Here is a 21,467-nt window from a genome sequence, read left to right as displayed (position 1 = left end):
AGATCAGAAACTTTAGAAAAGGGTCAAAATATTGATCATCTAAGCCGGTATGTAGACTCACTTCCTGTGCAGCAGGGCCAGGTCAGCACCTCTCATATTATACCTTGGCTCAGAGCCCTGGTGTGAAATTAGAGTTATGAGCAATCCCGTGAATAACTACTGTCCTAGTCACCTTGTGCATCTTGTCATGCAAGGCAGCCTTTTTTTTTTAATTTTTAAAGTATTCCATTCATAGTGAACATTCTCAAGCCCTCTTACCTCCCTAAAATCCCTGGACACTCTAGGCTTTCTTCACAAATTTCTCTCTCATGTTCATGTCTATGTGCTTAGTTTTGTAACACACTAAGGTTAACAATCACTATCTGTGCAATTGAGTTTGGCATCTTATAACTGTGAGTTTAGATCTATCCATTGGATCCTGGTTGACTCAATAGTGGATATTCAACTCAAGACAGTGATTTCTTCCTCCCATTCAAGAATCTATCAATAGTCAATATTTCAAGACATAACGAGTGGGACACTGCAAGTCCCTCCCCCTTCCTTTACTAGGTGTTGATTCAGATAGTCTTTAGTGGGCCCAGTGCTGGGAACTACAGTTGGCATGAACCGATGGTTGTCACAACTGTATCAAGTCTAGAGAATGGAGTTTTGCAGCCCTTCCCCTGGCCTTCCAGCTCTTACACACTTCCCACACACTTCTCACCTTAGTGTTCTCTGAGCCTTAGAAGGGGTGGACTAAGTGACTTGATTAGGGGTGGACCCACAACCACCACTTATTTGTGCACCCTGGGCCCCAGTGCTTCTCTGCATTCACCCCACTGTTCATCAGAAGGAGAGGGATCTCTGAGTAAGGCTGGGATCCACTTTTGTCTATGGCGAATAGCATAGTTTTTGGAAGGCAGTTTAATACTCCATAAGTTTACTTCCTTGAATCTTATTAGCCAGGCTTATAGTACCAAGCATTGATCAATCCCCTGCACTACCATGGTGTGTGTCTTGAATCTGATTACAGGCAGTTGGTTACCGTCAAAATGGAGAAGCTGATATTGCACATGTGAGCACATCTGATTTCTTTATACTTTGTATATTGGTGAATTCTTCCCTCCAAACTACACCCTCATCTTTCAACTCCTTTGCCTCTCTTACTGCCTAAATCTTTCTACTTCTCTATTCCCTTTCTTTACTACCAATTTTATTATTTGTCCTCCTTGAAGGTAATTTCCAGTGTCTCTTTTGCTTTTTCCTGGCTTCCACATTTACTCCATTTTAGACATACAAAACCTTAGATTCCATTAACTAGGAAGCTCATATGAGAAATAATATGTAGGTTTTGTGCTTGGAGTCCTGGGCTATCTTACCCAGAAAAAATAAAATTCCCATTCCATCCATTTTCCTGAAAATCTGCCTCTTCTTATCTGTGGCACATCCTTACTATCTGTTCCCCAGCTGATGGGCAGCTGGGCTGCTTCCCTTTCTTAGTTACTGTGAATATAGCAGCAGTGAACACAGGCGTGGAGACACCCATGTCATAGATTATAGAGTCCTTTGGATAAGTGATCAGGAGTGGCTTAGCTGCAACTGTGGTAGTCTTATATTTTGGAATGGAGTGTTGTTATTGTTATTGGTGGTGGAGTTTTTTGAGAAACTTCCAGACTGATTTCCAATTTAGCTACACCTAGTTTACATTTCAAAGAACACTGTAATAGGCTCCCCTTTCTGTACATCCGTGCTAGTATTTGATGTTATCATTCTTGATGGTGGCCATGTACTGCAGTAAAATGAATCTTTTTTTGCATATTTCTTCTGTGATGAAGTTTATAGATGACCACATCATATAACAATATCAAAAGTTTGGGCAATCCGATTATAGCATCTATATCTAACTAGTAATTATATTTTTTCAGATTTTTCTTTTTTCTTTTCTAAATTCTTTGTTTACATTCCAAAACGCTTTCCCTTTTCCCAGTTCCCCCTTTCCCACATGTCCCATAAGCCCTCTTTACACCCATACTCCAATCACTTCCCTCCTTTTTCTCTGTCCTGGTACTCCCCTACAATGCTGGATCAGGCCTTTCCAGGATCAGGGCCCTCTCCTTACTTCTTCATGGGAGTCATTTGATATGCTACTTGTGTCTTGGGTATTCAGAACTTCTGGGCTAGTTAATATCCACTTATCAGTGATTGCATTCCATGTATATTCTTTTGTGATTGGGTTACCTCACTTACGATGATATTTTCCAGTTCTAACCATTTGCCTACAAATTTCATGAATTCATTGTTTTTAATTGCTGAGTAGTATTCCATTGTGTAAATATACCACATTTTCTGTATCCATTCCTCCACTGAGGGGCATCTGGGTTCTTTCCAGCTTCTGGCTATTATAAATAAGGCTGCTACGAACATAGTGGAGCATGTGTCCTTATTACATTCCGGGGAATCCTCTGGGTATATGCCCAGGAGTGGTATAGCAGGGTCCTCCGGTAGTGTCACGTTCAGTTTTCTGAGGAACTGCCAGACTGATTTGCAGAGTGGTTGTACCTTCTTGCAGTCCCACCAGCAGTGGAAGAGTGTTCCTCTTTCTCCACATCCTCCCCAACACCTGTTGTCTCCTGAGTTTTTAACCTTAGCCATTCTGACTGGTGTGATGAGGTGAAATCTTAGGGTTGTTTTGATTTGCATTTCCCTAATGACTAATGATGTTGAGCATTTCTTAAGGTGCTTCTCAGCCATCCGAATTTCTTCAGGTGAAAATTCTTTGTTTAGATCTGCACCCCATTTTTAATAGGGTTATTTGGTTCCCTGGGGTCTAACTTCTTGAGTTCCTTGTATATATTGGATATTAGCCCTCTATCGGATGTAGGGTTGGTGAAGATCTTTTCCAAATTTGTTGGTTGCTGTTTTGGCCTTTTGATAGTGTCCTTTGCCTTATAGAAACTTTGTAATTTTATGAGGTCCCATTTGTCAATTCTTGATCTTAGAGCATAAGCTATTGGTGTTCTGTTCAGGAACTTTTCCCCTGTGCCCATGTCCTCAAGGGTTTTCCCCAGTTTCCTTTCTATTAGTTTCAGTGTGTCTGGTATTATGTGAAGGTCCTTGATCCACTTGGAGTTGAGCTTAGTACAAGGAGATAAGAATGGATCAATTCGCAATCTTCTGCATGCTGACCTCCAGTTGAACCAGCACAATTTGTTGAAAAGGCTATCTTTTTTCCACTGGATGTTTTCTGCTCCTTTGTCAAAGATCAAGTGATCATAGCTGTGTGGATTCATTTCTGGGTCTTCAATTCTATTCCATTGGTCTACTTGTCTGTTGCTGTGCCAGTACTATGCAGTTTTTAACACTATTGCTCTATAGTATTGCTTGAGGTCTGGGATATTGATTCCCCCAGAAGTTCTTTTACTGTTGAGAAAAGTTTTAGCTATCCTGGGTTTTTTGTTATTCCAGATGAATTTGAGAATTGCCTTTTCTAATTCTAAGAACTGAGTTGGGATTTTGATGGGGATTGCATTGAATCTGTATATTGCTTTTGGCAAGATGGCCATTTTAACTGTATTAATCCTGCCAATCCAAGAGCATGGCAGATTTTTCCACTTTCTGAGGTCTTCTTCGATTTCCTTCTTCAGAGACCTAAAGTTCTTCTCATACAGATCTTTTATATGTTTGGTTAGAGTCACACCAAGATACTTTATATTGTTTGCAGCTATTGTGAAGGGTGTCATTTCCCTAACTTCTTTCTCAGCCTGTTTATCCTTTGAGTATAGGAAGGCTATTGATTTGCCTGAGTTGATTTTATAACCAGCCACTTTGCTGAAGTTGTTTATCAGCTGTAGAAGTTCTCTGGTGGAGTTTTTTTTTTTTTTTGGGTCACTTAAGTATACTATCATATCATCTGCAAATAGTGATAATTTGATTTCTTCCTTTCCAATTTGTAGCCCTTTGACCTCCTTATGTTGTCTAATTGCTCTAGCGAGAACTTCAAGTGCTATATTGAAAAGATATGGAGAGAGAGGGCAGCCTTGTCTAGTCCCTGATTTTAGTGGGATTGCTTCAAGTTTCTCTCCATTTAGTTTGATGTTGGCTACCAGTTTGCTGTATATTACTTTAACTATGTTTAGGTATGGGCCTTGAATTCCTGTTCTTTCCAAGACTTTCAGCATGAAAGGATGCTGAATTTTGTCAAATGCTTTTTCAGCATCTAATGAAATGTTCATGTGGTTTTTTTCTTTGAGTTTGTTTATGTAGTGGATTGCATTGATGGATTTCCTTATATTGAACCATCCCTGCATCCCTGGGATGAAGCCTACTTGATCATGGTGGATGATTGTTTTGATGTGTTCTTGGATTTTATTTAGTATTTTTGCATCAATATTCATAAGGGAAATTGACCTGAAGTTCTCTTTCTTTGTTGGGTCTTTGTGTGGTTTTGGTATTAGTGTAATTGTGGCTTCGTCTGGATTTCCCTTGTGACTAAGGATGCTGAAGACTTTCATAGTGTTTCTTTCTAGCTCTTTAAGTTCATTGTCTTGAAAGCTTTTTGTTTGGTTCTATTGTGGCATTTTTTATCCTGTTTTTCTTTATTTTTATTCTCTTTTACCTTTGTGAATTTCATTGAGAATTTATGTCGTATACAGTACAATCATATGTACCCCCCATTCCCCCATCTAACTCCCGCCATGTACTGCTTGATAAAGCCCTTCTCAGCTTCATGACATAGAAGACAGAGAAGAACTCCAGGCCAAAGTCATGGGTAATGTTCTCAATAAACTTACAGAAGAAAAATTCCTAAAGACAAAAAAGAGCTACTCATTCAAGTACACAGGCTTGAGGAATACCAAAGAAGAGGAAATTTGCATGATGTATTATGGTCAAAAAGGTGAAACTAAAATGGCTAAAGAAAGCTCCCTAAAATGTTCAATAGAGACAGGCTAAGTCACAATATGGGCAGAGACATCAAACTAATAGCTAATTGCTTGGTGTAGACATTTAAAGCCAGAAGAGATTTCTTCTTGTAACCCAGAAGCCTAATTAGTGCTACCCATATATATTTGTGTGCATCTCCATTCACTGGAGGAGGGGTTCTCAACCTTCCTAATGTTGTAATTCTTTATGTTGTAATACTCATGTTGTGTTGACCCCAAACTATAACTTTATTTCATTTCTAGTTCATAATTGTAGCTTTGCTATGGTTATAAATCATAACATAAATATCTGATATGCAGGATTCTGATCTGTGCACTTGTGAAAGCCATTTTACCCCTAGAGGGGCCAGGACCCCCAGGTTGAGAACCAATGCAGTGGAGTATGGGAAACCTCCCAGTGGCCATCAGTGATTATGCCCCTCCCAGAAACCATCTATTGCCAATAGCTCTTTGGAGGTCACCTATCACATCTCAGGCACAGAAGGCTACCCTTAATAGTTAATCATTGCTAGGAATAGATTACTTAAGATGTGCTTAACATGGTTTCTCAAGCTCAGATGAGGTCTCACACCTAGAAAAGATCTTTGCTTGCTATTGCTGATCTCTAGTTCCTTACCACAGTGCTACCCTGAACCCTGTATTTTTCCCCAGAGATTTAAGCCCAGACTACTTTCAATTTCACATCTCATTTCTCTTCTACTTGGGTGAAATTTCCTATCCTATCATGATCCCAGCCAGCCCTGCTTCTGGTACAATGTCACAATCCTCTTTTAATTTCAGTTCCACCACTCCATAAGATTGATATGGGCCTATACCAGACTTTTATCTAGTAGAAAACCTTGTCTTAGCCCAGATTACAAGCCAGGGCTTCATCCTTTGAGATACTCAGATGCCCAGTCAAATGCCACCTTGGGATTCCAGCCTAGTGGGGTAAAATCTCACCAAATACCAGACAATGGTCTAAATTTAAATGCTCACTTCCTGTCTCAAAAATACAAACAATGTGGAAAAACCTATAAAATGTGCCCATCTACTAAAAAACCAGTTTCATAGCAATGTTCCTTAAGGCGTAAAATGCAGATGAAATCCAACACACAGAACTCTGAGAGTCTATGAAAAGATGACACTTAAAAATCATGTGTAAGTACTAATTCAGATTCTTATACAACACAAAAGTATACTAAAATTGAGAATGAGATAAGAACTTTTGGTGATTACAATCCATTAGAATAGTACTGACTTCTCAAAGCCAGAAGGCCTAGATAGATGTTCTACAATATCTAAGAGACCACAGATGCAAATCCTGACTATTATACCCAGCAAAACTATCTATAATAATTGATGGAAAAAGAAAAATATATGTCATGATAAAAATAAAACTAAGCAGTTTCTATCTACCAATCCAGCTTTAGGGAAGGCACTAGAAGGAAAATCTGATCTGAAGGGATCAACTCCACTCAAGAAAAATCAAGGAAGAATAAACAATGCTAAACTAGTAAGTCACAGGCATCATGGCATATGTTGTGTGGGTCACACATAAAATGACAGAATAACTGGAATCAACAAACACTGTTCATTGAAAGCTGCCCAATAATGATGATCTCAATTCCCAATAAAAAGATACAGACTAACAAAATGGATGAGAAATCAGGCTCCATCCTATGGCTGCATCTAAAATATATGCATCAACATCATGAGAAGACACCACCTTAGGTTAAAGGGGTAGAGAAGCAAAGGATTCAAGAAGCAAACAGATGTAGCTATTTTAATATATGTCAAAACAAACTTCAAATAAAAACTGATCAGAAGAGATAGGTAAGAACACTACATACCCATTAAAAAATCCACTCAGAGGACATCTCAGTTCTAAACATCTATGCACCAAACAAAAGGATACCCACGTTCATAAAAAAAAAAAACAACTCTTCCTAAGCTAAACTTACAATGGTTCTCACACAGTGATAGTGTATCACTTCAGTACCCCCCCATTTCTAACAGACAGGTCATCAAGACAAAAACTAAAGCAAGAAAGGTTGGAGTTAATGTCATAAATTAAATAGATGTAGCAGACATCTATAGAACATTCTATCCAAACACTAGAGAATGGGCTTACTTTTCAGTAACCCATGGAACATCATTTCTACAAGAAAAACTTTTTTGGATGGTTGTGTTGACACATGATAAAAGCAGGAATGTGGGGCTCAGATGAGATCTCACACCCAGAAAAGATCTTTATTTATTATTGCTGACCTCTGATTTCTTACCACAGTGCTAGATATCCTGAATCCTGTATTTTCCCCCAGAAATCTAAGCCCAATCCACCCACTAGATTCTTGGGTGTACTGCACATAGCTAACTTTCCTCTGTAAAGTATAATTCTCAACATGGGGAAGGGTTTTGGATAAGCTTTGTTTCTACACAGACTAGGACCTCCATTTCACAAGCTTTGAGATGAGTTCTTGGTTTATCAGCCTTCCCTGTGTTCTAATCCATAAAGTTATGAAGATTATAACCCTTTGCCTTTCCAAGTCCAAATGAGTGAGGAAAGCAAAAGCAGGCGGGGAACAGGCAATCCCAAAGCCACATCTGAGTACTCATTGATTGCTGATCCTGGAGAGGCAACTGGGAGTCCCTAGGGGGCCCTCCATTGAGGAGGAAGCTACACTATTTGATACCACAGGAGGGAGTACAGAGCACACCCAGTGAGTCCAGGGTCTCTGACTCAGCCACACTGGTTTAGGACTGCACAGGTTCCACTGGCAGTAATGGTTTGCTGACTTAGCTTCATGGAAACATGTGACAATGTCTGTTGGTGCTAGTGTAGCTCCCACACAGCCTTCTAGATATGAGAAAACCATAATAGATCAGAGGCTAAGATGTCTGATGAGGCCTGGGCTGATGTTGAGAACTAATAGACAGAGAGACAGATAGCATGATAGGACCATAAAAGAAGCATCCCAGACATATGTAAGAGATGTTACCCAAACTATGAAAGCTTCTCTTAAAGCTGATCATCATTGGCTAACATATTATGATCCTAAGCTACCTCTCAACAAGTTGGCAGCAGCTTTTGAGCCTGTCCATATGTGAGCAGAGCACATCCCTGTGATTTCCCCTGCAGCCTCTGCTTTATGGGTGTCTCAGGGAAAGACTGTGCCATTGTCTATGTGGCATTCCTTATGAAAGTTGAAGATAACTCACCAAGTTCATCCTGCTCCCCTCCTTCCAATCCCCTGCCTGCTCTCTCCCTTCCTTCTACAGCAGTTTTAGTGTCTCAAGGGATTGATGCACCTTTTCCTGTTATGATGGCTGTTTAGTTTCCCTTTGAAGAGCAAGATTTCCAAGAGGCTAGAGGTGAGGTTCACTGCTATGTCCAAACAAACTAGGGTCCCCATGCCATGAGATTAAAACTGAAGTCCTCCATTCATCACCCCACCATGTGGTCTTCTGCGCATGCAATGTAAAATACAGAATGAAAGAAGTTTGAGGGCAAAGGGGAGGCATGATAATGCTTTAATTTATGATAATGCTTTAACTCCTGCATGAAATTTCTAAAAACAAACATTTTAAACATAAATAATTGTCTCTTGACAAGATGAAGATGAAGATGTCTCTGATTATTTCTTTATAATTGCACAGGCATCTATAATTGACCAAAAGAAACAGGGAGCCAATAAATATAATTTTGGTTTGGACATGTTACTATGGTAACATATTAGGTGGTCTTTTCCTAGAAGATTGAAGATGTTTTTATTTGGAGTTTGAAATTCTGTACATCACTGTCTTCCATGACACCATCAGTAGCATATTATTATTCCAAACACCCACACTCAAGTTGGATGCTACTTAGGGAGCCATCCTGTGTGATCATCTTTGTCTCAGTCAATTTTCCTTCCAAATACCCAGGGAAAAATTTCCCTCTTACTTAGATATGGATGAGTCAGCTGCAACAACCTGACTTAGGAAGAGAAAATTGCACTTATGAAAGATCACTAACCATGGATACTTCTCTAAAGTCAATGCTCTTACATTTTTTCTCCTTTGAGAGAAGTGTGTCTTCCCAATGTATCTCCAGTAGGTGCTATCTCCTGCAGTCCAAGTGCAAGAAACATGATGTCATCAGTGTGACATGATTGGGATCCCTGCAATGGATGTTACTGCCCCTAATGATGCATGTCGATACATTCCTTAGATTGATACCTAAAACAGATGTGTCATTTGCACCAACAATAAAACAATAAAACTATACGAAGAGCAACTTTGGCTAGAGTCAGTTCCCAGTTAAGTTTATAATATTCCACTGTAGTTCTCCAAGATACAAATAGACATTCTGTAGGTAGATATAGCAGAGATCACCTCATCTGCAACATTCAATAATGCATTATTTGCATTGACTCTGGAGAACTCCACATATACCAAGGCTGTGGCTTACTTTTTGGTAAAAGAAGACAGTTGTGAAGTTTTGCACTAGTTTCTGTCATAATGTTACTTCCTGAATCAGGTGATGATGCCAATTGTTAGCTATGTCTGTCCTACTTCCTCATTCATGAGTTGCAATATGAGACTGTTCATTTGGTACCATGACTGTAGACCATCTCAAGGCCAGGTGCTTCTAACTGGGGATGCATAGAATCATTTATGGTCTTTTCAAAGTATTATCAGGTCAGGTCTAATGCACAGTAATAAAAACCTTAATATATCTTTTTCCCTAATTCATATCTCTCTCCTCAGACAGCCCCTAATAACTCTGAGGAAGCAAAGGAAGGAAATACAGAAGGATAGAGTCGGCACCAGAACTTTCCTCAAGGGCACCCAGTCTCTACCAAGCAGAGAGGTCTGCATTATCTGGTCCAAGCCTGGGAACTAGCTGAGGCATCCTGGGACAGTCAATACTTCTTTTTACCAGACCTAGAATTTTTCTGCAAAGCTCCATGATTCTAGATCAAGTGCCATTATGTGGTTCTTTGAGATACACAGTCTTTGAGTCTGAACAAGTGCTTCTTTGAGTTCCTACATTACTCTAGCTGCACGATATCCTTTTCTCTGAAATTCATCACAATAGTTTTTATCTGCAAAGGAAGTTTTCATTCTTATTTTGAACCAAAAATAATGTCCAAATGGCTCATTTTCACTGACCATGTTCTTGAGTACTGAAACCCAAGGATCCAGCCTCTCTCTGTACACTATGACTTGTTGGTTACCCAAAGCCTTATCTTGCATTGCCGATTCCCAGGACCTTTTATTCTGTGATATCCTGAAAGTCCATTGGGTTCTCCCTAAATTGTATTACTATGTCAACCAAGAGACTATTAATATGAGTAAATCATGGCATTCACTTACAGCAGCAGCTGTTCTCTACCTGTGGGTTAGAAATGTCGAATATCAAATATCCTGCACATTACATATTTTACATTAAAATTTATAAAACTGTAGCAAAATTATACTTATGAAGTGTCAATGAAATAATTTTGTGGCTGGGATCACCACAATATGAGGAACCTTTTCAAAGAATCACACCATTAGTAAGGTGGAGAAGTATCGATTAATTAAGGTCTTGGTCACGCCCTACATGCTGGGTATTCCACACACTCTCCCCACACCTTCCTCCCTCAGCCACATCCCATCATCTCCTATTTACTTGAATAAAGATGAGATGCCCTTACACTGGTCAACACAAGCAATGGCCTCAGGCTGAACCATCCCAACACCAGTTTTTGTGAATAAAATGAACTCCCTCTCCCCCATATGTTCACACACTACAGATGCCAGCTTTTGTGCAACAGCGACAGAGGTGAGACTTTACACATATGCAGCATGGGTCACAAAGCTGACAATAACACCTGGATGCTTACAAGAACAGTTCCAGGATCCCTCATCAAGGTCTCCCTCCCTTTGTGTTCCTGACCTTTCTCCTGGGAGTCACTTTGAAGGGTGCAGTTACCCCTCATCATGGGATACAGGAGTCTCAGAATCAGGCCACAGAGTCAACACTCCCCGAGAGCAGAATCATGAGAATTTCTGATAAGGAAACCACACCAGACCTGTGGTTCCCAGCTCTACCTTTCTCCCATGTTGGAGCTATAAAAGTAGGAACCAGGACAGGAACACACCAGAAGCTCACCCAGGCCACACCACTGGCAAAATGCAGGCCCTACTGTTCCTGGTGGCACTTCTGTTGCCTTTTGGAGCTGGAGCTGGTGAGTTTGTCTTCATCTCCCTAACTTCTGAGATTTCAGAAACCGCCCTTAATCTGTTAGCTTTGGTAACAGAGACCCTTACATGAGGCAGGATCCTAAACTAACATTGCCCAGGGGAAATCTGTAGGTCAAGGAAGAATGAAAAACTAATTCCTCTTTAGAAAGTTTTGTCAAGTTATTCTCTGCTCTGATAGGCAGCTCTTCTCTGGCCTTCCCTTAGTGTGGATAAAGACAGAATATGACTGTGGATAAATGTCTAATGAATTGGAAAGTCAGAAACATGAATGGGTATTGTGTTCTGAATGAAGGATGATGGTGGACAGGGAGGACTGGTGAGAAAAATAGACCAAAGGGCATGTGGAGGGACCTGAGGCTCCCGGGAGGTGGGGTCGGCTTGGAGCAGTCACGCAGCTTTACCCCATCTTCCCTTGCTAGTGTTGTGTTGGGGTGTTGCACAAGTGTGTGACTAGGGACTGGGGGTTCTTTGTTCCAGAGGAGATTATTGATGGTGTTGAGGCTAAACCATACTCCCGCCCTTACATGGTGTATCTGACTATCTTCCGTGAGGAAGTTTACGCCTGTGGTGGGTTTCTCATCAACCCCCAATTCGTGGTGACTGCTGCACACTGTGGAGGAAGGTAAGAGGCTTCTCTTCCTGTGAGCAAATGCAGGAGCCAGAGTCACAGAGCAGCAGAGGCCTGAGGAAGTTTCAACATGCGCTCTTCTTACACAGAGAGGAAAAAGGGAGCACAAGGCCACTCCCAGAACCACCTCATGTGTGGTCTCAATATTAAGAGGTCAGAGCTTTAAGCAGGGCTCTAGTCAGGATGAAAACTATAACTCTTGTCTAGTCCTGGAGTCACCAGAGCTCAGACATGTGCTGGTGTGTAATTCAATGTAGAGTGCCCATTGGCCATGTGCAAGGCTTGGGTTCAATCCACATACTGGGTGTGGAGTATGGGGAGAGTTTTCAGTCCTGTGTTTCCCTGAGCTGCGTCCTCTGGGAAGACGGCGGTTCTGGGAACTCCATCTGTGGTCTCTTTCACTCTGTACTGGGCAGAATGTAGACCCTGGTGCCCTCCTCCTGGGAAGGAGTCCTCCCCCCAAAACCAGCCCTTTCCACTGCTTCTTTTATTTTTCAACAGAGAAATCATTGTCACCCTTGGAGCTCATAATGTGAACAAGGGAGAACCCACACAGCAGAAAATAAAAGTAGAAGAACAAATCATTCACCCAGAGTTCGATTCCTCTTCCAAACTCAATGACATCATGTTACTGAAGGTGAAGTTATTTTTCTTGCCCACTTAAGTCTCCCATCCTTAACGCTCCTCCTGCTTCAGGACTTCAAATTCTTTCCTATTCAAATCATTTCTTTAGAACCCACTACTGAATTTCAAGGGGGATTGGCCCCTTGTCCAAGCATCTTTCTCTCGTTTGACATCTCTTCATTCCTTTCCCCAACAGCTTCAAAAGAAAGCACAGTTGACTCGTGCTGTGGATGTAATTTCCCTGCCTAGTTCCTCTGACTTTGTCAAGCCTGGGAAGATGTGCTGGGCAGCTGGCTGGGGGCAAACTGGAGTGAATGAATCTATGTCAGATACCCTGAGAGAGGTTGAACTGAGGATCATGGATAAAAAGGCCTGTAAAGACTGTTCAAAGTACAATGATAATATCCAGGTCTGTGTGGGCAGTCCCACAACATTAAAATCAGTATACAAGGTGAGTACACACCTGCTGTTCCTCCCCTCATCAGGCCACAGCATCAGAAGAGGAAGTGTGTCCAACAGGTCTCCACAGCAGTGACTAATGCCTGTGTTCCTAGGCTTCTAGCCCCGACACTCTGGGAAGTGAAATTCTCCCTCTCTGTCTCATCTCCCTGTGCCTAAGCCCTTCCTGTAACCTTCCCATGAGGCTTCAGGAGAGAAAGGAAGGGAGTAAAGGGAGAAATGCTAGCATTGGGCCAGGCCAGAGGTGGAGAAGTCATGCATTAAATCCCTAATTTAAGAATAATACTGAGCCAGAACTTACTTCAATCTGGGAGTAGCTTTGATGGTGGGTTTCATGTTGGGGGAAAGCAATCTTTGCTCATAGTCTGATTTTCCTCACCTACAGGGAGACTCTGGGGGACCATTAGTGTGTGCTGGTGTGGCCCATGGCATTGTATCTAAAGGGGCTGGAGATGCAAAGCCCCCTGCAGTCTTCACCCGAATCTCCTCATATGTGCCCTGGATTTATACTGTCTTAAAGGGCAAGTAGCTGAAAAGTCTTACCTGCCTGCCTCAGACTCTCCAAGTCTGAGCTCATCTGGTGCCTCTTGAGTTCAATACAACCTGTCCCCACCCTGTCCTCTGCCTGTCCCCAGCCTGTCCCCAGTCTGCCCTCAGCCTTCCAAAGCCTATCTTCAAGACAATCTAAAAAATACAGAAATCTGTGAAGATGGATTGTCCCCTGTAATGCACCTCAATAAAGACATTTATTGTACCTGTGTGACCCCAGGCTTTTGTCAAAATACACAACTCCTCAAAAGCGCAATGAAGAACTGATGTGAGCTGCTCTCTTGCCATGTTAACAATCTGGACTCCTGACTTCCTGGCACAGGTGTGACACTGTGGCTGACTGATATTATCTAACATGCATGGTGGGTACAGTAAGATTTCATATGCAGAGCAGTGAACACTTTTCTATTCTTCCCTCCACTGTCCTGTCTTCTCATTTTCTCCCTCCTTGTCTCTCAGCTCTTCTCCCCTCAACCCCACGCCACAGCCACTGTGTGTTTCCACACATCATAGGAAATTCCATGTCTAGGTCAGACATGGCTGCTGATAGCTTGTGTCCTCAACACTCACGCTGCCATCTTCATCATCCTCTCAGTGCTGCACCTGCACAGAGGAGAGCCTGCCCTCAGAAGTCCTTGGACCATGACTGTGGCTACAGCAGTCACCACAGGAGAGCATCAGCACTCTGTGGAGTGAAACACAGGGCAGATCTAGGCATCACTGGGAAGAGACCCTCCAGTACTTAGCATGAAGCAGTACTTCCCATGGTGGGTCTAGACCTGCTTCTTTGTCACCCAAATGTAACAGCCCTTCAGAAGAATGTCAGGGTTAGGTGAGCTTCTAAGTGGCCTGCTCTCCTCTTACAAGCCAATGTCCCATTGTCTTTAGTCAAGGGCAAGGACACATTATCTGCAGGGTACAGTGGATTCTGAAGTGGAAGAGACCACACACAAGGCCTGCTATGCCCCAAGGAGACCTGAAATGATGAGTGTGGCCCTCTGACTACTGTACAATGAGAATTGCTGCTATGACTAGCCCCAGACTAGGTCCTCAGCGCCTCAGCCCTCCTCACAGTCTGCAATGCTAATGTGTGGTTTTCCGGGTTCAGCACTGTTCAGCACAGATGTAAAGATAGCTATCAAATACAAGACTGACTATAAGTTATGTTCTAACTCTATGGGGGGGGGTAGGGAGCACATATGGGATTAAACAACCTAAAAGAATCTTTAAACAATAGAGAATCCATGTTGGTGTATTGTTAAGTGGGCATGACCATCCTTTATTTTTTTCTAGCTTTTGTTTATAGTTATGTAACTAAATTATATGGCTTTTCTCATTTTGCCTTGGATTGGTGTGATTTGGGAATAGTCTCCCTGTGTAGTTCAGGCTGACTACCAACTCATAATCCTTTGCCTCAGCCTCCCTAGTGTCGGGACCCAAGCATGCTCCACAATGCTGGGCTTACACAAAGGTCTCGAAATATGAAACACAAAGCAGAGACATAGTTGTGTCTTTTCTTAGCAGATGGGAACACACACTGACCTGTAGCTGAGGGCACACTGCCTCTTACCCCACAGTTTAAGGAGGACATGGACTTGGGACAGTCTTCTTCCCTGAAGCGGGGCAATTGGAGGTGAGGAGAGAGTGATTGCTCCACACTGCAGCCTGGCCCACAGTCATAGGGGAGTGGGCAGATGCATGGTGGGTTGTGCACCGGAGGAGCAGGCCTAGTGCATTATGGGAACAAGAACAGCTGTAATCCCACAAGGTCACCAAAGGAAACTTGCAGATAAGAAGGTTTTTCCTTGGTGTGTGCAGTTGTAGAGTTGGGCAGCCTAGGTTAATAAAGCTCTCAGTGCACTGTTAGCAGCAGATACACACTGAGGGTGTCCACAGGGGAGAACAGCACCTGAAGAAAGTGTCCCAAGGACAGCAGGTTCTCACCCAAGCTTTGCAAGCAAACCATCCCAGAAGTCAGAGAACATGGGTAAGTCTTTAGACCACAGCAATTGCAACTGAGAGTAATGCCCAGGTCTAAGTGCTGAACAATGACTAAAGGAGATTTACATTCAGAAATCAAAAAAGCTTACAATGAGGAGAATCCAGTCTCTGGTGAGCCCGGGTTATTACTATCCTGCTGCAGGTCTTACCAACTGACCCCATCTGTTTTCCTGCCATTCAAAGGAACGTTTATATCAATTATTTTGTAAATAAAATTTTTTTGTAGGTCCAGAAAAATTTTTTAGGAAAATAGGAATATGACTTTGAATCAAAACTTTTCTCAAATGACACTGTTGATGGGTCAGGGGTCCTGATGACAAACTCTTATGTTAGATTCCTTTCATCGAAAGTTTTTTTTTTAATTCGATATAATTTTTTATTTACATTTCAAATGATTTCCCCTTTTCTAGCCCCCCACTCCCTGAAAGTCCCATAAGCCCTGTTCTCTTCCCCTGTCCTCCCACCCACCCCTTCCCAGTTCCCCGTTCTGGTTTTGCCCTATACTTCTTCACCGAGTCTTTCCATAACAAGGGGCCACTCCTCCTTTCTTCTTGTACCTCATTTGATGTGTGGATTATGTTTTGGGTATTCCAGTTTTCTAGGTTAATATCCACTTATTAGTGAGTGCATACCATGATTCACCTTTTGAGTCTGGGTTACCTCACTTAGTATGATGTTCTCTAGCTCCATCCATTTGCCTAAGAATTTCATGAATTCATTGTTTCTAATGGCTGAATAGTAGTACTCCATTGTGTAGATATACCACATTTTTTGCATCCACTCTTCTGTTGAGGGATACCTGGGTTCTTTCCAGAATCTGGCAATTATAAATAGGGCTGCTATGAACATAGTAGAGCATGTATCCTTATTACATGGTGGGGAATCCTCTGGGTATATGCCCAGGAGTGGTATGGCAGGATCTTCTGGAAGTGAGGTGCCCAGTTTTCGGAGGAACCGCCAGACTGATTTCCAGAGTGGTTGTACCAATTTGCAACCCCACCAGCAGTGGAGGAGTGTTCCTCTTTCTCCACACCCTCTCCAACACCTGCTGTCTCCTGAATTTTTAATCTTAGCCATTCTGACTGGTGTAAGGTGAAATCTCAGGGTTGTTTTGATTTGCATTTCCCTAATAACTAATGAAGTTGAGCATTTTTTAAGATGCTTCTCTGCCATCCGAAGTTCTTCAGGTGAGAATTCTTTGTTTAACTCTGTACCCCATTTTTTAATAGGGTTGTTTGGTTTTCTGTAGTCTAACTTCTTGAGTTCTTTATATATATTGGATATTAGCCCTCTATCTGATGTAGGATTGGTGAAGATCTTTTCCCAATTTGTTGGTTGCCGATTTGTCTTGTTGATGGTGTCCTTTGACTTACAGAAACTTTGCAATTTTATGAGGTCCCATTTGTCAATTCTTGATCTTCGAGCATATGCTATTGGTGTTCTGTTCAGAAACTTTCTCCCTGTACCGATGTCCTCAGGGGTCTTCCCCAGTTTCTTTTCTATTAGCTTCAGAGTGTCTGGCTTTATGTGGAGGTCCTTGATCCATTTGGATTTGAGCTTCGTACAAGGAGACAAGAATGGATCAATTCACATTCTTCTGCATGCTGACCTCCAGTTGAACCAGCACCATTTGTTGAAAAGGCTATCTTTTTTCCATTGGATGTTTTCAGCCTCTTTGTCGAGGATCAAGTGGCCATACGTGTGTGGGTTCATTTCTGGATCTTCAATCCTGTTCCATTGATCCTCCTGCCTGTCACTGTACCAATACCATGCAGTTTTTAACACTATTGCTCTGTAGTATTGCTTGAGGTCAGGGATACTGATTCCCCCAGACTTTCTTTTGTTGCTGAGAATAGTTTTAGCTATCCTGGGTTTTTTGTTGTTCCAGATGAATTTGATAATTGCTCTTTCTAACTCTCTGAAGAATTGAGTTGGGATTTTGATGGGTATTGCATTGAATCTGTATAGTGCTTTTGGCAAAATGGCCATTTTAACTATATTGATTCTACCGATCCATGAGCATGGGAGGTTTTCCCATTTTTTGAGGTCTTCTTCCATTTCCTTCTTCAGAGTCTTGAAGTTCTTGCCATACAGATCTTTCACATGTTTGGTAAGAGTCACCCCAAGATATTTTATACTGTTTGTGGCTATTGAGAAGGGAGTCATTTCCCTAATTTCTTTCTCAGCCTGCTTATCCTTTGAGTATAGGAAGGCCACTGATTTGCTTGAGTTGATTTTATAACCTGCCAGTTTGCTGAAGTTGTTTATCAGCTGTAGGAGCTCTCTAGTGGAGTTTTTTGGGTCACTTAGGTAGACTATCATGTCGTCTGCAAATAATGATAGTTTGACTTCTTCCTTTCCGATTTGTATCCCTTTGACCTCCTTATGTTGTCGAATTACCCGAGCTAGTACGTCAAGTACAATATTGAAAAGGTAAGGAGAAAGGGGGCAGCCTTGTCTGGTCCCTGATTTCAGTGGGATTGCTTCAAGTTTCTCTCCATTTAGTTTGATGCTAGCTACCGGTTTGCTGTATATTGCTTTTACTATGTTTAGGTATGGGCCTTGAATTCCTGTTCTCTCCAAGACTTTAAGCATGAAAGGATGCTGAATTTTGTCAAATGCTTTTTCAGGATCCAATGAAATGACCTATGTTTTTTTTTTCTTTGAGTTTGTTTATGTAGTGGATTGCATTGATGGATTTCCGTATATTGAACCAACCCTTCATCCCTGGGATAAAGCCTACTTGATCATGGTGGATGATCGTTTTGATGTGTTCTTGGATTCGGTTGGTAAGAATTTTATTGAGTATTTTTGCATCGATGTTCATAAGGGAAATTGGTCTGAAGTTCTCTTTCTTTGTTGGATCTTGGTGTGGTTTTGGTATCAGCGTAATTGTGGCTTCATAGAAGGAATTGGGTAGTGTTCCTTCTGTTTCTATTTTGTGGAATAGTTTGAAGAGTATTGGTGTTAACTCTTCTTTGACGGTCTGATAGAATTCTGCACTGAAACCATCTGGTCCTGTGCTTTTTTTGGTTGGAAGACTTTCTAAGATTCCTTCTATTTCTTTAGGCATTATGGGACTGTTTAGAGGATCTGTTTGGTCCTGATTTAATTTTGGTATTTGGTATCTGTCAAGGAAATTGTCCATTTCCTCCAGATTCTCCAGTTGTGTTGAGTACAGGCTCTTGTAGTAGGATCTCATGATTTTTTGGATTTCCTCAGTTTCTGTTGTTATATCTCCCTTTTCATTTCTAAGTTTGTTAATTTGGATACTTTCTCTGTGCCCTTTGGTCAGTCTGGCTAAGGGTTTATCTATCTTGTTGATTTTCTCAAAGAACCAGCTCCTGGTTTTGTTGATTCCTTGTATGGTTCTCTTTGTTTCTACTTGATTGATTTCGGCCCTGAGTTTGATGATTTCCTGCCTTCTACTCCTCCTGGGTGAAATAGCTTCTTTTTGTTCCAGGGCTTTCAGGTGTGTCATTAAGCTGTTAATGTATGCTCTCTCCATTTTCTTTTTGGAGGCACTCAGGGCTATGAGTTTTCCTCTTAGCACTGCTTTCATTGTGTCCCATAGATTTGGGTATGTTGTGTCTTCATTTTCATTGTGTTCTAAAAAGTCTTTAATTTCTTTCTTTATTTCTTCCTTGACCAAGCTATCATTGAGTAGAATATTGTTCAGTTTCCACGTGTAGGTGGGTTTTCTGTTGTTTTTGTTGCTATTGAAGACCACTTTTACTCCATAGTGATCTGATAGAGGCATGGGATTAGTTCGATCTTCTTATATTTGTTGAGGTCTGTCTTGTGACCTTATATGGTCGATTTTGGAGAAGGTACCATGAGGTGCTGAGAAAAAGGTATATTCTTTTGCTTTAGGATAGAATGTTCTCTATATATCTGTTAAATCTAATTGGTCCAAAGCTTCAATTAGTTTCATTATGTCCCTGTTTAGTTTCTGTTTTCCTGATCGGTCCATTGAGGAAAGTGCAGTGTTGAAGTCACCCACAATTATTGTGTTAGGTGCAATGTGTGCTTTGAGCTTTAATAAAGTTTCTTTTACGAAAGAGGGTGCCCTTGCATTTGGAGCATAGATGTTCAGGATTGAGAGTTCTTCTTGTTGTATTTTTCCTTTGACCAGCAAGAAGTGTCCCTCAGAGTCTCTTTTGATGACTTTGGGTTGAAAGTCAATTTTATCTGATATTAAAATGGCTACTCCAGCTTGTTTCCTGAGACCATTTGCTTGTAAAATTGTCTTCCAGCCTTTTACTCTAAGGTAGTGTTTGTCTTTGACCCTGAGGTGTGTTGCCTGTAAGCAGCAAAATGTAGGGTCCTGTTTACGCATCCAGTCAGTTAGTCTATGTCTTTTTATTGGGGCATTGAGTCCATTGATATTAAGAGATATTAAGGAATAGTGATTGTTACTTCCTGTCATTTTTGACGTTATTTTTTAAATTTGATTGGTTAACTTCTTTTGGGTTTGATAAAAGGTTACTATCTTGCTTTTTCCAGGGTGAAGTTTCCCTCCTTGTATTGGTGTTTTCCTCCTATTATCCTTTGTAGGGCAGGGTTTGTGGATAGATATTGGGTAAACCTGGTTTTGTCATGGAATATCTTAGTTTCTCCATCTACGGTGATTGAGAGTTTTGCTGGATATAGTAGTTTTGGTTGGCATTTGTGTTCTCTTAGAGTCTGCATGAGATCTGCCCAGGATCTTCTAGCCTTCATAGTCTCAGGTGAAAAGTCTGCTGTGATTCTGATAGGTCTTCCTTTATATGTTACTTGGCCCTTTTCTCTTACTGCCTTTAATATTCTTTCTTTGTTTAGTACATTTGGTGTTTTGATTATTATGTGACGGGAAGTATTTCTGTTCTGGTCAAGTCTGTTTGGAGTTCTGTAGGCTTCTTGTATATTCATGGGCATCTCTCTCTTTAGGTTAGGGAAGTTTTCTTCCATAATTTTATTGAAGATATTTGCTGGCCCTTTAAGTTGTAAATCTTCACTCTCATCTATGCCTATAATCCTTAGGTTTGGTCTTCTCATTGTGTCCTGGATTTCCTGGATATTTTGGGTTACAAGGTTTTTGCATTTTGCATTTTCTTTAACTGTTGAGTCCATGGTTCCTATGGTATCTTCAGCATCTGAGATTCTTTCTTCTATCACTTGTATTCTGTTGTTGATATTTGCATCTATGTCCCCTGATTTCTTCCCAAGGCTTTCTATCTCCAAAGTTGTCTCCCTTTGAGTTTTCTTAGTTGTTTCTACTTCTGATTTTAGATCCTGGATGGTTTTGCTTAGCTCCTTCACTCGCTTGTTTGTGCTTTCCTGTAATTCTTTAAGAGATTTTTGTGTTTCCTCTTTCATGACCTCAGCCTATTGACCAAAGTTCTCCTGTATTTCTTTAAGTGTTTTTTGTGTTTCCTACTTATTGGCTTTTGTATTTTCCTGGAATTCTTTCAATGATGTGTGTTTCCCTTGCAAGGGCTTCTAACTTTTGATCCATTTTCTCCTGAATTTCTTTAAGTATGTCCTTCATGTGTTCCTGTACCAGCATCATGACCAGTGATTTTAAATCCAAATCTTGTTTTACTGGTGTGATGGGGTATCCAGGACATGCTGGTAGAGGAGAATTGGGTTCAGATGTTGCCATATTGCCTTGATTTCTGTTAGTGACGTTCCTGCATTTGCCTTTTGCCATCTAGTTCTCACTGGTGTTACTTGGTCTTGTCAGTGCTGGACTCACCAGTGCAAGCTGCCCCTTCCCAGGTGGCCTCTGGTGCACAGCTTACCTCCTGCACTGCCTGGAGACAGGGTGCTGTTGCCCAGGCTGTTCAGATCCCGAAGCAGACACCCGAAGGCTCCCGCTGGTGCCCGCTGGATTCACTGGAGCACACCGACTTCTCCCAGCTGGCTTCCCAGAAGCCCCTCCTGCCTCTTGCAGTACCTGGAGAGGACCTGGGTGTTGCCACCCAGGCTGATCTGGATCCGGAAGCCGAGGGAGTTGAGCTGAGGACTCCAGCCAGAGGCCTCAGGACTGGGACCCAAGCTCTGGGCCGCAGGAACAAGCCGCGCTGCGAGCT

At 41.6% G+C, this 21,467-nt stretch overlaps 1 protein-coding gene across 2 annotated transcripts in view; it reads left to right on the top strand.

The window, feature by feature from the left end:
• Window positions 1-11,044: 11,044 nt before the first annotated feature.
• Window positions 11,045-21,467, top strand: part of LOC127691501 (mast cell protease 4-like) — a 135,761-nt gene continuing 125,338 nt past the window's right edge. The window contains exons 1-5 of one of the 2 annotated variants that reach the window (XM_052191390.1): window positions 11,045-11,116; window positions 11,610-11,754; window positions 12,262-12,397; window positions 12,581-12,835; window positions 13,229-13,386. In XM_052191390.1, the coding sequence (XP_052047350.1) occupies window positions 11,062-11,116; window positions 11,610-11,754; window positions 12,262-12,397; window positions 12,581-12,835; window positions 13,229-13,372 (735 nt within the window). In that variant the 5' untranslated portion in view covers window positions 11,045-11,061 and the 3' untranslated portion in view covers window positions 13,373-13,386. Of the gene's footprint in view, window positions 11,117-11,609; window positions 11,755-12,261; window positions 12,398-12,580; window positions 12,836-13,228; window positions 13,391-21,467 lie in introns of both variants that reach the window. The other variant, XM_052191389.1, reaches the window with a different exon arrangement.

This window comes from Apodemus sylvaticus, chromosome 8, assembly GCF_947179515.1.
Source record: "Apodemus sylvaticus chromosome 8, mApoSyl1.1, whole genome shotgun sequence".
Lineage (NCBI taxonomy): Eukaryota > Metazoa > Chordata > Mammalia > Rodentia > Muridae > Apodemus > Apodemus sylvaticus.
The sequence above is the reverse complement of the archived record's forward strand: the minus strand, read 5'-3'. Positions and strand labels throughout refer to the sequence as shown.